At 37.0% G+C, this 14,117-nt stretch overlaps 1 protein-coding gene across 2 annotated transcripts in view; it reads left to right on the top strand.

Moving 5' to 3' along the window:
- CDH7 (cadherin 7) overlaps positions 1 to 14,117 on the top strand; it is a 116,099-nt gene that overhangs the window by 37,514 nt on the left and 64,468 nt on the right. The window contains exons 2-3 of one of the 2 annotated variants that reach the window (XM_045886307.3): positions 5,201 to 5,495; positions 8,959 to 9,078. In XM_045886307.3, the coding sequence (XP_045742263.1) occupies positions 5,201 to 5,495; positions 8,959 to 9,078 (415 nt within the window). The remainder of the gene's footprint in view (positions 1 to 5,200; positions 5,496 to 8,958; positions 9,079 to 14,117) is intronic. The other variant, XM_045886308.3, reaches the window with a different exon arrangement.

Below are 14,117 nucleotides of genomic sequence, written 5' to 3'. Positions count from 1 at the left end.
TTACATTACAAAGTACAATCCTGATATTATAGTGCTTTACCTTAATGAATTGTGTTCTATATCACCTCAAGTAGTTGTCACAATTGTTCAATGAAATCCCAGTACAGGTATTTTTTACTCCCATTTTGCAGAGGAGGTGACTAAAAGACAAGGTCATCAGTACGATCAAATAACAAGCAGAATTTCAGATGTTGACAGAGGGAAGAAAAGTTGATCAACATATTGACTTGATTTTTTTCTTAGCTTAGGTCTTTGCTAAACAGATTTATTCACCATATTCAGACTCTTCTTTAAGCAGATAGATTGACAGTACTAGACCAGGTAGTTCGTATCAGGCCCTAGTTGATTAAGTAGATGTGAGAAAATTGTCAGAACTGCAGTGCATTGATCTGTTTTTAGTTTTGGTCTTTATAATCTTAAACTAAAAACTAAATAGTAGATTTAAAAAGTTAATCAAGGACATTGAAATTCTTCCATCATAGACCTTCTTCCAAAGGTCTATAAAACCCTCTACCAGCACGTGTGTGTGTGTGTGTGTGTGTGTACGTACTACTACATAAAACTTAGGAAACAGGAATAAGAAAGCATGTCTGCCCCTATAGGGTTCTGTCTCCTGGGGAACCCAGATGTGTAAATGTGCAAGTTTAGAATAATGAGCCAAATGTTACCATGGACATTCAAAATGAGGTATCTGAGCTCTGTCTAGGCAGGCCAGAGGATTACGGAGAACAATCCAGAGATAAGGGATGTTTTTTATTTAGTTTGTTGTCTTTTTGCTGGATGCTATTAAAACTTAAAAGGATAGAAATTGAAGGAAAACAAGCACTACTATTTTACAAAGTGGATTAAAATTTACCAAATTTAAGACAGTGAACTATTTATTGAGCATGTGGAATATGGTGATATAAAAAGAACCCGGCTCATAAAGAGTTTAGAAGTTAAAGGGATGGATGAAAACAACTAAGCCAGATTTTCAATATAAAGCAGAATTAAATGCATCTTAACAGAGAAATGCAAACAGCATGCCATGGGGGGGGGGATAGGAAGATTGTTAAGACTTCAGTACAAGGGAGCTTGCATTAAGCTGAGCTGGATGTCAGTTGGTAGGCAAGATGATGAAGGACTTGTGTTGAAAAGGATGGTGCAGCGTGCTGTGTTCAGGCAGTGTGGTCCCCATCCAATGTGCCTGGAGCATGGAGTGCCTTCTGAGACGTGATGGAAAAGAGAGACTAAAGAGCTAGCGTAGGGCTACATGGAGCCCCATGCTTAGAATTTGGGGTAAATCCCTAGACCATGGGGAGCAATTAAAAGTAATTGATGAGGTATGATAAAATTCAATGTGCATTTTAGGGGGATAATTTCTGACAGAAAATGGAGAATAACTGGAGAGTTTTATAATAGCTCTAGTGAAAGATTTTAAGATTCCAAATTCAGGTTCTTGCTGAAAGACTGAAAAGAAAGAGTTGCTCTATTAGAGGTAATGAGTAGGTATTCTGTCAAGCAGGGGATGATAGAGCCATCGTCAATGGCTCTATCAATGGCAAACTACAGGGGTGCCTGGTGTCTGCTTTTGGCTCGGGTCATTATCTCAGGGTCCCGGGATCGAGCCCCATGTCAAGCCCCATGTTGGGCTCCCTGCTCAGTGGGGAGCCTGCTTCTCCCTCTCCCTCTGTGGCCTCCCCCTTGCTTGTGCTCTCTGTCAAATAAATAAAATCTTAAAAAAAATAAACATACTACATTTTAGGGGCATGTAAAGGGTGCTTTACATTTTTGGCCTGTGTAGCTGATGAAGATTCTAACAGTGTGACATTTCCTTACACTGTTACCATAGACAGTGCTGTCATAGTGACATGGAGGGAAACACATAAGGATTGAATCTCCTTCTCTACTGATTCTTTTGTCTTCAGCTAGACCCAGCTAAGAGGTATGTGTGTGCTCCTCACTGTTTGGGTTTATTTACAAAATAATAATAATAATAATAATAATAATAATAATAATAATAATAATAATAATGTAAACATTTACTTTGGAGTCACAACAAATACTTTGAAGAGGATTTAGGAATCCATGCAGTAAAGGTGAGTTTTGTATGGTGATTAATGAATCAAGGTTTTGTTGCTGTTATGGTTTAGGTGAATCACAAGACCACATTTACAAGGGTATTTGTGAATGAAATAGACATAGCATCATAAGTTCTACTCTGCCCAAAATAAGAGTACAAATATTTGTTTTCAATTGTGTATTTCATTTATTGTTTATTCATTTGCCATATGGTGGGACCATAGAATGTTTGTTTATTTTTACTGCACAGAAGTTCTCACTGTGGAGAATAGTGCTTCTCTGCTCTCTCATAGTCATTCACAAAGATGGTGTGTACCTGTGTGTGTGTGTGTGTGTGTGTACCTACACAGACGTGTTTTTCTGAAGGTCGCTATTAAGTAGTTCTGCACTTGCAAGTTTTTCTTTGCTGAGCATTTTTTTCTAAGCAGAGAAGTATAATAGTTTTTCGTTAACAGCATGGGTTTCACTCTGCCTATTAAGATTAGAGTATTAGTACACGTAGTCTCAGATTAAATGTCTGAATGCATTTGATAATTAGGTATCCATCTTAGCATCTCAAAGGTGGTCATCCACTTTTAAATACAGATGCTTACACTAACCTTGCAAGGACACTCAAAGCAATTTTCTGCTTGTGAATTCTGGCAGTGATTACAAGCGTAGTGATGGTCCTAGCTGGTAGAAAAGTGTCAGTGATGGGAAGGATGATGAAGTTTAGGGCTCCAGAGACAGAGGATCTTCAAATGATTGGAGAAACAAGCAATATGAACCTTTTCTTCCTTTGAGCTCTTATGCTGTCAGTGATGGAGATCAGTTAACAATACCACTGAAGATCAGCTCAGGATTGAATGTGTGTCGTGTATTGAAAAGGAATATGTCCTCTCTCCCTTACCTGGATACTACAGGAGCATTGTATCACCACCATGGGATGGAAACAGCAATTAGTTGACAGGAATTAGTTAAATGAATCGTAAGGGCTGGTTCTAAAAATGGTAGTCCCTAATGAGACTTAGAGACCTAGCAAGCCTTTGATTAAAGACACAACCTGTATGTCACTTAAGTATTTCTGTGGTCATTGGATTGCCCTCTAATATTTCACACCAAGGTCCAGTGGTAGCGTGTAGACTCTTCTAACGCTGAGAGGCATGGATGGGGTGAGGAGGGGTGAGGAGTGTAGCCATGAGAAGTGTGTGGAGGGGTGGGGGTACTTGAGGTGTCAGCGGCATGAAACAGCTTGTTTTCGTCCATAATCTGCACTTGTCTCAGGAGTGAAGTTTTTTGCTCTGTGTTGTTGAAGGTGGTAGGGTGTTTTGCTGTTCTGTAATGCCAAGAAAGGACCCTTCTGTCAAGTCATAAAAGGTGTTGGAAACCACTCAAAGCACCGAGCTTCTTTAAGACTTGGGGGTGATCAAGGGTGGAGCTGCATGCACTCTTCTTTCTCTGAATTGTCCTCTGCTGCAGCTTTTAATGTCCCCACCTCACCGGAGCACAGATGTCTCCCTCCAGAGGCAGGGTCTTATTGCAGGCAGTGGAGATCGAGCTTTCCAGCAGCCCCTGTTTTTCATTATCCTGATGCAGCCACAAAGCACTGGGCATGTGACCTCAGGCGAGGCACTCAGCCTTTCTTTACCTTAGTTTCCTGATCTGTTAGTAGGGATAATGAATTCATTCAATGTGAGCATGAAATGAGTTACTATATAGAGAATATCAAGAATAGTGCCTGACATAGAGGAATCACTCAAGTAATCCAAACTATAGTGATTTTCAGCTTGCTTTCTTCTTCGAGGGAGATATAGATGCAGCAGTCACCCTGACAGTGACTTAAGAAAATTAGGCAATTCACCTTATTTCAAGAATGCAACCTTTCCAGATGGGTGGGTCAACATGCGGTACAGTGATCCACTAGATAATTCCACACTGAACAAATCTAAATTATAACTCATGCCGGTAGTTAATTTTTTGTATTACTGAGCCCTATAGAAACTAGAGGAGAAATCAGGTCCTTAAGTATTCTAGAGCAGAGTATACACACAGCTGTTACAGTGTGGGGGAAGAACCGCTTACAGAAACCTCGGTGTAAAGAGCGGTACCCTCCACACCTACCACAGAAGGAAGAAAACGTTCTACAGTCACCCCTCCCCAAGTTGTTGCCCATATTTTCTGTTTGTAGCACCTCGTCTTTTAAAGAATGCAAACCTAGTTCTGTAGGACAGTGAAGAGCCTTTATTATTTGGTAAATTGGGTTTTTGCATTCGTCTTACTCGAAGTCCAGATGATGGTGGTTATCGGGGATGAAAGATTGTGGAGACGGCAGATTGAGTCCTGTGTTTTTCAGGTTATGAAGTTCAGGAAAATGTGTAATTATGTCTGAGTTTCCTTAGGTTCCTCTGTTCAACATAATGTTCTGACATACAGCAGGGACAGTTCCAGATACAAAATGCAAATCAGTAGGTGCTGGCCCTGCTGCCGATTGCTGGGGTTAATCATGCAAATCTAATGCAGTTCTTGGTATTTCAAGAAAGGTTTGAGTTGAAGTCTCAGGCACATACTGATTTAAAATTCCTACTTCAGAGAGCAGTGTAATTTTTCTCGGCTTCAAATTTTAAAATACAGAACAAGATCTGGAGGCGGATTTAGTGACTGGACATCCATCCATACTTGTTAATCATGAAAGGGCGTGGGAGGGAAGGGTGTCCTTAAAGAATGCGGGAGTTCTAAGCATATTAAATACTTCATTAGATCTAAATTTGCAAATGTTCTATAGCAAGTCCCTTTGCTTGGAATAAGATCAAATCAACCGATTATACATGATTACTGAATGCTCTGTTCAAAGAAGATGGCTAAAACTGGCAAGGACAGACCAAATAAAAATTAACACCACCACAAGTTTCTAACTTTGGGAATGATAGGAAATACCTTTGGAAATGAGACTGTTTACAGGAAGAAATGAAATTGTCTTGCTCACGAGTGCAAGCTGACACATTCTAATAGCCTTTCTGCTGTGCACAATAAGCATCAGCTTATCTTTCCAAGAACAATAAGATTTCATATATTGCTGCCTGACATAAGAATTATTTTTACATATCTCCATATCGCTGACTCTCTTGTAAGTTAATCTCATCTCACATGAATTTTTCACCAGCTTCACTCTGATGTTGATAAAGGAGATGGTTCCATCAAATACATCTTGTCAGGCGAAGGGGCAAGTTCCATTTTCATTATTGATGAGAACACTGGGGATATTCATGCTACCAAGAGGCTGGATCGGGAGGAGCAGGCCTACTACACGCTCCGAGCCCAGGCCCTGGACAGGCTCACCAACAAGCCTGTGGAGCCTGAGTCCGAGTTTGTCATCAAGATTCAGGATATCAATGACAACGAACCCAAATTCTTGGATGGCCCATACACGGCGGGAGTCCCCGAAATGTCTCCTGTGGGTAAGTAAAGAACATGCTGCTTTGGTAGGGTTTGATTTCAGGAGGTCTGTATTTAAAAGGAGATCATCATAAGTAGTGAAAAAAAATCACATTAGTTTTGGTAAGGCAATTTCTAGTGAGGATGAGGGGGAAGTTTGAGATGCCTTAAGATCCAGTGTCCAAATCTAATTATTCAAATAGTTATTTTATTTCTGTGGAAAATTAGGAAAATTTTCCTTTTCCACAGGGATCTCAGTGTCTTTAGTACATTACTCATGTCTTTTAATTAAAAAAAAAAAGATTAAAACTATCCCTAAGAAGTTAAAAAAGAAAATCCTTGCAGACATTGGCCTGTGGTAATCTTTTCTTTCTCCTGATTAGTATTAATGACTCACTCTTCTAAGAATCTTTCTGGGGCCAAGGTATCAGGCAGCCCATCTAATGTTTGGATCAGTGGGTCTGTTTGCTTGTAGAGTAGGCTTGAACCCACAAATGTCCCTCCATATGCCACCACTAATCTTTTTGTAATATCTCCAGAAACTTAGATGCATGAAAATTTATATTGGATTGATAATGGCAAAGTGATACTCAGCTTGACGTATATAAAAGAATCATGAAGACTGTTTTATTCAGAGGGCTTTTCACATTGCCCCATTACTGGAAAAATAGAAAGTAAAGTACTTCCAGTATATACTTTATTTCTATCAAATGATAAAAACTCAGTTTTAAACAATTGATTCACATACCTTTGGAAGAATTTTCAGCCAGCATGCAATTTTAGATGATCTTACAAAACAATAAAAGAAATATGGGGCTTAAATAGACCAGTTGATTTATATATTTATTTCCTGTCACTTTTAGTCCTGAAGTAAGACAGTTATTTAAAGTAATAATTGAATTTGTATTTTAACAGGTGAACATTTTACCCAACATGATTTGTTTTATATTAAATAAAGGTCACTTCATTCATTCCAGCATTCAGCCCACAGATCGACTGTGTTAGGAAGTGGAATTGCAAAGATGTGTATTATGTGTGCCCTTTTGGGGAACCACAGTTTGGTGACCCTAAATTTCTAGCAGACGGGAGAGTGAAAATTAATTAGGGCACCCTTGCTCTAGCCGCTGAAGAAAAAAGAAGCAGAAAATGAACCAGAAGATTCGATGCTTGTGGTCCAGATAAATTCAGAACCACACTGTAGTTAGCTTCTAAGTGAGCATTTCTTTGACCAAACAGGCTTATTCACACTTTCTCAATACTGCCCTCATCTTCAGTGCTGCTTGCTGTTGCTTAACAACAAGAACAACAACTAGGGAGACAGCAGCCGCAAGATTTGCAGGTTTTAGAGAAAAGAGAAGGTTCTCCCCAAAGTAGTAATGTTTAGAAAAACAGGAAGCTTTGAGGTGTGTTTGAGCGATTCAGCTCAACTCCATCATTTTCATGTGGGCATGTTGGGCATTCTGCATTGGTTTGCTATGGTTTTCTTTTGCTACACACAATGTAACCATGCAAATTGGATTAATGTGAACTTTGTTCTTTTAGAGGCTAAATAATGCACACTGTAGTTTTGGTTTCGATTGTACTGCTCTGATATCAAACAGCATGATTATTATGCACACATGCAAGTTATATTAGTTATTTGATTGATTCCAACAGGTTCAGAGCTTTTTAGAAATGATTTTCAAGTGCCTTCAGGATTTAATTCACATTAATTGAGAATTAATTCTGGAATAATATCGAAATTTGAACTACTATCAATGGATGACTACATTAAATATGTTATGTGGATCTATAGTGAGTTGGAGTTTATCAAAGGGTTTAATTCTACCCAAATAGTTATAAGGGCCACTAAGTAGTACGGCATATACAACAAAAGCATTCAGTGTTTAATATTCAGGGCTGTGTTTTTCATTGGATGCTAACCTCAAGATTGAAAACACACTAATAAACCCTTAGGATAGTTCATTCATTTCCAGAAGAGCATAGATAAGCAGGGACAATTTAAAGTTTTTTAAAAATATATGTGTTGTGTGTGTGTGTATGTATATGTATATATGAAGTAAATTTCTTAGTGGACACTTTAGAAAAAATTGTATACAACCAAATTTTCTAAAGTAGTTTTGATTATTTTAAGGCACTTTCCTTTTCAAATGAAGTAGGAAATCAATACTTCAGCATGTCACCAGAGTAAATATTTCTGTAAAGATGGTGCATTGTGGAGAAAATAGAGAATATCAATGCCATTAATTTTAATATTTAAAAGTAATCAAAATTTAATTTTTAAAAATATTTTTAATATGCATTATTTGCTGTTTGGTCCTACCAGGCATCTGCAGGGCACAATCAACTAACTCTGTCAAATTAAAAAAAAAAAATCAGAATTTAAAAAACAGTGCTCTATACATAGCTTCATAACATGCACCCACTTTTAAAGAAAATGGGATTGGTAAGGAAAATCATTGTGTTGAAAAGACAATAGATTTGTAACAAGATGGACATTAATGACTTATTTAAAGGGCTTAGGGAAATCTCTTTAGAAATATATTGATGAGATATTTGATTAAAAATATTTTCAATAAATTATTAGAAACAAATTAAAACCTTAGAAGAATACAAAAAGAAAGAGACTTGTTCCATTCCCATCAATAGGACATAAATGATAAAATAGTATGTGCTTAAATATGTAAACTAAGTAAATGTGGCTAACATTTTTAAGATTCTGCTTCAAATGGAAATAAAAAGAACACATCACAGTACACGCTTTCCATGTGGAATAAGTGAATACATAATAAATGCAGAAGCCATAGGACATTCTATCACATGAAATATAGAAAAACAACTAATAATGCAATTTTTAAAGTTGCCATACTTGTTTCTCCTTTGGGGGTGGTGGTGTAAATTTTCACTGAATGCTTTTATTTTTAAATCAATTCATAGACTCAAATGAAAACTAAAACTATTCCTGAAAACATGCCCCTAATATTCAGTTAAGTGGATCCATCAGATATTCTTTATTCAGTTAATGACATTTCATTTTCTGTCTGGCTCTGCTCAGCTATAATAGTGAGATCCCCTCAGTGACTTGGGTCAAGACGCTGTTACTTGTCACACTGCCTTCTGGACAGTAATTGAGACTTACAGAGATTGCTCTTGATAAACACTTGTTACCTGACCCTGATGGATGAGATGCCTAAAATTTGAGTCCCTTCCAATTCTGAGTATCCTCCTAATGTGCATCATCAATCTTATTATTATTTTTTTTTTGCTAACATATTTTTGTATCCCTTAAATCTTTCTGAGGGCTTAATTAGCATTTATCTTCATTTTGGGTTTGTCTTTTACGAAAAATGCGTCAATTTTTCACATGCCTTGAAACCTGAAAAAAGAGAATTAAAAACAAATGTAGCATGTTCAGCATTTTGTGAATCATTCTGTTTTGTGGCATTTGGAAGTTTTAAATGCATTGGTTTTTGGATTGGCACGTAGGGACCTCAGTGGTACAAGTAACAGCAACGGATGCTGATGATCCTACGTATGGTAACAGCGCCCGAGTGGTCTACAGTATTCTGCAAGGACAGCCATACTTCTCAGTGGAACCAAAGACAGGTAAACGTTGAAATGTGACTCTTCTTGTAATGTCATCATTTATATCTTGGCACAAAGTTAATATTGTTATTTTTATTTGATATAGTTGGCACTGGAAACAGACACTACATTGCCATTGTGCTTCTCTCAATATGTGGACTGGGGTAGTAAACAGCATATAATTTATACAGGCATTAGCATCTCCCAAGACTATTTTATTACAGTTAGTAGAATTTCTACCAAAATTAAAGTATTACGTGTTAAAAAAAAAAAAAAGTATTTCAGCTGCTATGCCCTGACTATATAAGAAAACAATTTACATTGTTTTCTTTTTATCTTGCTTTCTTTAACTAATTCATGTAGGAATCACACACAGTTAAGTTTAAATCTCGAGCAAAAACCTCCCTGCCCTGCCGTAGGATAGGTAGTAGGTTCAGCTTATCCTTTCAGAGTCTGGTTTACTCAGGAGAATTAGTTTAAACGTAACAATTAGGATGATGATCTGCTAAATCAAAAACTAAATTAAGTGATTTTTTTTTAATTTTAGAAGGAAAAAAAACATATTTTTTATGAGTTTTCGGACTGCCTGGGTAGAATATGTGATTGGTTGGCTAGATGTTCTGTTTTGCTTTTAAGCTGAAATAGTTTACATTAAGTAAGACCCTAATTTGGGGCACCGTTGTCATGGTCATAAAATAACATTTTATCTAGTCTGCTTTTCTGGCTCTGGGTGGAGGGAGGAGGGGTGAGTGTGGAGATGGGTGGTTTGTGCCACTGGTCTTCTTCACCATGAAATCCAAAATTTCTCCATATTGTAACAATTTTATCTTTATCATGAAGAAAACTGTTCTTCAAACAGCCAAGTTTATGACTATTGGATAGTACCTGTGACCCTAAATGATTATTTTAATGGTACTTAGGCTGTTTTCCATATAAATGGTAATATTAATTCATTTTCAAATCACTGTGGAGGATAAATATTTTAAGTGTGTTTTGAAAATGATAGTTGTAATGTGCATGAACGGAAAAATAAATTCAATCCTACTTCACCGTTAGAGTTTTTACAGAGATTGCTTTGCATATTTTATACCAATATAGTGGTAGAGTCTGGAAGCCACCTGGAAAGTCTAACAGAGAATACAAAGTTCTGATTAAGCAAGTATTGAAGGAGAAGTAAACAAAAGTATTTGATTTATGATATGAATCCTATGAATGTAGAACGTGTGCTTGTGGTTGATTTAATGAGAGATCTGAGAAGCCTAAATTCAAACACCCACCCATTCCCTTATAAATTTACTCTTTACAGCCTACAAAGACATTGACAAGTTTCTGACAATTTGCTCACAAATTATACACTCCTGCATTATATAACCTGTCCAGAAATAGCACGCACTAATCCCTAGGGTTAAATATTTTGCTGGTACTAATGATTGGCTTGAGATTTTAGCTTTGTGGTAAGATGATCGTTTTTTTCTTAAGTCCTGTGGAGGGAGGGTCTCTGATTGAGCAAGTGGACAATAGTCTATGTCATGGGATCACATTATTAGTATTTCAAATTAATTCTAATTTCAGAATCTCAAGGATTGTGTATTGTAGGAGATGAAGAGGTTTAATTTTGTTTGGTTTAGAGTTTTTCATACGTAATTATAGTGATCATTGGGACTTCTCTTTCTAGAGTCATTAGTGCAGAGATATCCTGGGAATTTTTGTCTTCTGTTAATTTATAATATGGATAGTGTATTGTTTGCAAAAAAATACCTTTTTTTTTTTTCATAAAAATGAGAAGTTTTCAATCCTTAAGGGCGTGGATATCTGTGAATCAAGTTTGACTTAGTCTTCATAGTTGGTGTAAGTCTGATTTTTATCTATGTGAGGAATCACATGAATTTCTTAATCTTTGAATCTAAGAGTTTTTAAAAAGAAAGTAAAATTTTTGGTAGGAAAAATACTGAAAATATGCTAAGTCAAGATTTTGTAAAAACAGGCACAGGGAATCGCTGTTACATGCATTTCCATAAGTTTAACTTCTGATTTTTCCCCTAATATTAATAATCCCCATTACCATTTATTAATCATACATCATGAACCTAGCACAGCTACAACCTCCAGTCACATATTACACACATATCACTACCCACCGCAGAAGTGACCAGAGGGTAACTGTATTTTCCACCTTTATTTCTTCATCCATAAGACAAGAATGTGAGTAGCTGCAAAAGCCAATGCTAACAGTTTGCTCTAATAAGCAAACAGAATGGCACTAGAAGCATGATAAGGCAACATTAAAAGGACTGTGGAGAATCCCACCACCTATCTCCACAATGACCACAAACTGCTGGGAGGCTGGTGGTTGGTTATTCTAAGGTGTCCATCTACTCTGTAACCTGCAAGCGGATAGACCCCGTGTTTCAGTCTATTTGATATATGGCAGGACTGGCTACATAATTTGCAGCTCAAAATGGAAATGCAGGCCCTGTCTTCTAAAATTAACAGGATTTTAAGAATTTATCAACAGAACAAGAAACCAAGCATGGGACCTGTGACCCTTCACAGGTCACATGGCCATGAAGCTGGCCCTGAAAAATGGATTGAATGATAAAACACCGCTTGTCATTTAGGAGTTCCTTCTTGAACATAAGAAGTGTGACTATACAGTACCTGCATCATATATTACATACCCACTTGTTACGTCATAATTTTATGTAAATAATACTGTCATAACAAAGCCCCCCGCCCCCAATATGCCCTTCAAATGCATTCCATTCTGTGGAATGGCTCATGGTGTGGAGGACCCTCACTCCTGTCGGGCTTGCTGAGGATGTCCTCTCAGACATTACAAGAGTCCCTTCTTCAGGGACTCTTCATTTGATGCCAACTCTGAAACTTTAGTGTTCTAGAAGCTTCCATATTTGCTATCATTGGTTCTTCTCTGACTTCTTATGGTTCTATTATATGCTTCACTTACAGGGAGACAAACCAAATATAAACACAGCTTAGATGCAAAATTTAGAAAGAAGTTAAACTAATAGGAAGGATTCACCATGTACATCTAATGTGTCTCAGATCCACATGGCATGAAGCCCCGTAGCCCTGTGTTACCTGGGTCATGTGGACCAGTCCAAGATCTGAGTGTGTAGATACCAGGCCTCGGTGATTGTTTGGTTCCTTAAACTGGGGTGGATTTCAGAACCAGCTCTTATCTGTTACATTTAATACATATATACATTCTTAAGAAGTTTCATGGTAAAAGAATATGCTTTAAAAAAAATCATCAGTGGCTGTTAGGAAATTAAAGAATCATCTAAAAATTTATTCCCGGACTAAAAATCAGAGAGTTGTTGAGCAATAGTGATAATGAATTTGTTTCATATGCACAGTACTTTTTGTGACCACGGATTATAAATAAATGGAAAGTTCTGGGTTATTGGGTCAGATGATACATCTATAGAAAAATTATTATTCAGGAAGCTTAAAATCTGAGCCAGTCTCTTTCCTAAAGAGCTACAGGAAATATTCTTCTCATCATAAGTGGCTTAAAATGGCTGATATTGAAATTAAATAATGTTGTCTTCCATGAAAATTTAACAGAACTGTAGGGATCTGGCTAGACAAAACTGGCCTTTACTACTTCAGAGATGTAGCATTAGCAATTCGCTGTACATGTGTTTCTCCATAATATATAGCAAAGTGCAAATCAAATCCAATGCATGAGAACTCTTTTCCAAATGTAGACAGTTTTACTTAAAGAGCTCACAAAAGTCATGGGACTGGAAATCTATTATTTTTGAATGTCCTATTTAAATTCATTTCTCTCCCAATTATTCCTTCTTGTCAAAAATATGTTTAATATTTGAGGTATTTGGAAATTACCTTTGCCACCTGGTTACATTGAAAACTTTGTGATGATTTTTACTTCGGAAAAGTGCTATTTATAGGATCACTTGTAAAGAAACAATTAGAAGTGTGAAAAGTAAGTGAATAACTTTGACTACCAGACTTCTTTCTTAATAACGTTGTTTCCTAAAAAAATAATGTCACCAAGCAAAACCATGAGAGGATAAGGCTGCCGTGTTTTCCTTGCTGATTAGTTAAAATATTAAGGCCTCTCTCCATCATTATAAAGGTGCAAGGATGTAAGCTCACTTGTACCTATTGATATTGGGAGGAAAAATAAGAGAGGCACAGAAGGTAAAAAATAAATAAATCGAATGAATAGGAAATGATTCTGAACATAATTCATTAATGTTTTGTCATCTAATGATACACTTAATGATCAAATATTCAAGAGAGCCAATCCTCAATTTATTAAAAAAAATGAGTTACAAATAAAGAATGATTAACATCTGAAACAAAAGAAAGGAAAAAGACAGATGTGAGTCCCAGAACTCTTAGATAAAGACTATGCCCAGTAGCATTATTACTGAGATCAGCACTCATTATATTATAGAGTTAACAGAAGTATTGAAGAACAAACATGAAATACACATGGAATCATTATGACACTAAGAAGAATATGTGTTAGACACTGATCCACCAAACCAGATTAGTATGTGACCCTTTCTAATGATTTTTGTTTCCTTGATATTTCACATATTAACTATAAGCAGTGTGTAGATGGCCAAAAGAATTCAGGGAAGGGTATTAAGGAGGGCACGTTCTGCATGGAGCACTGGGTGTTATACGCAAACAATGAATCATGGAACACTACATCAAAAACTAATGATGTAATGTATGGTGATTAACATAACATAATAAAAAAAAATAAAAAAGAATTCAGGGAAGGAGTTACTTAAACTGACCCTGTATTTGCTGTGCTTGTGGCAACACTGCCCGATAGGAAAAAGTGGTCAATGTTTAAAAACAAAACAAGGGGCGCCTGGGTGGCTCAGTTGGATAAGCGACTGCCTTCGGCTCAGGTCATGATCCTGGAGTCCCTGGATCAAGTCCCGCATCGGGCTCCCTGCTCGGCGGGGAGTCTGCTTCTCCCTCTGACCCTCCCCCCTCTCATGTGCTCTCTCTCATTCTCGCTCTCTCAAATAAATAAATAAAATCTTAAAAAA

This window comes from Mirounga angustirostris, unplaced genomic scaffold (assembly GCF_029215605.1).
Source record: "Mirounga angustirostris isolate CCGP_5_RB_7025 unplaced genomic scaffold, mMirAng1.0.hap1 SCAF_14, whole genome shotgun sequence".
In the NCBI taxonomy this organism is placed as follows: domain Eukaryota; kingdom Metazoa; phylum Chordata; class Mammalia; order Carnivora; family Phocidae; genus Mirounga; species Mirounga angustirostris.
The sequence above is the reverse complement of the archived record's forward strand: the minus strand, read 5'-3'. Positions and strand labels throughout refer to the sequence as shown.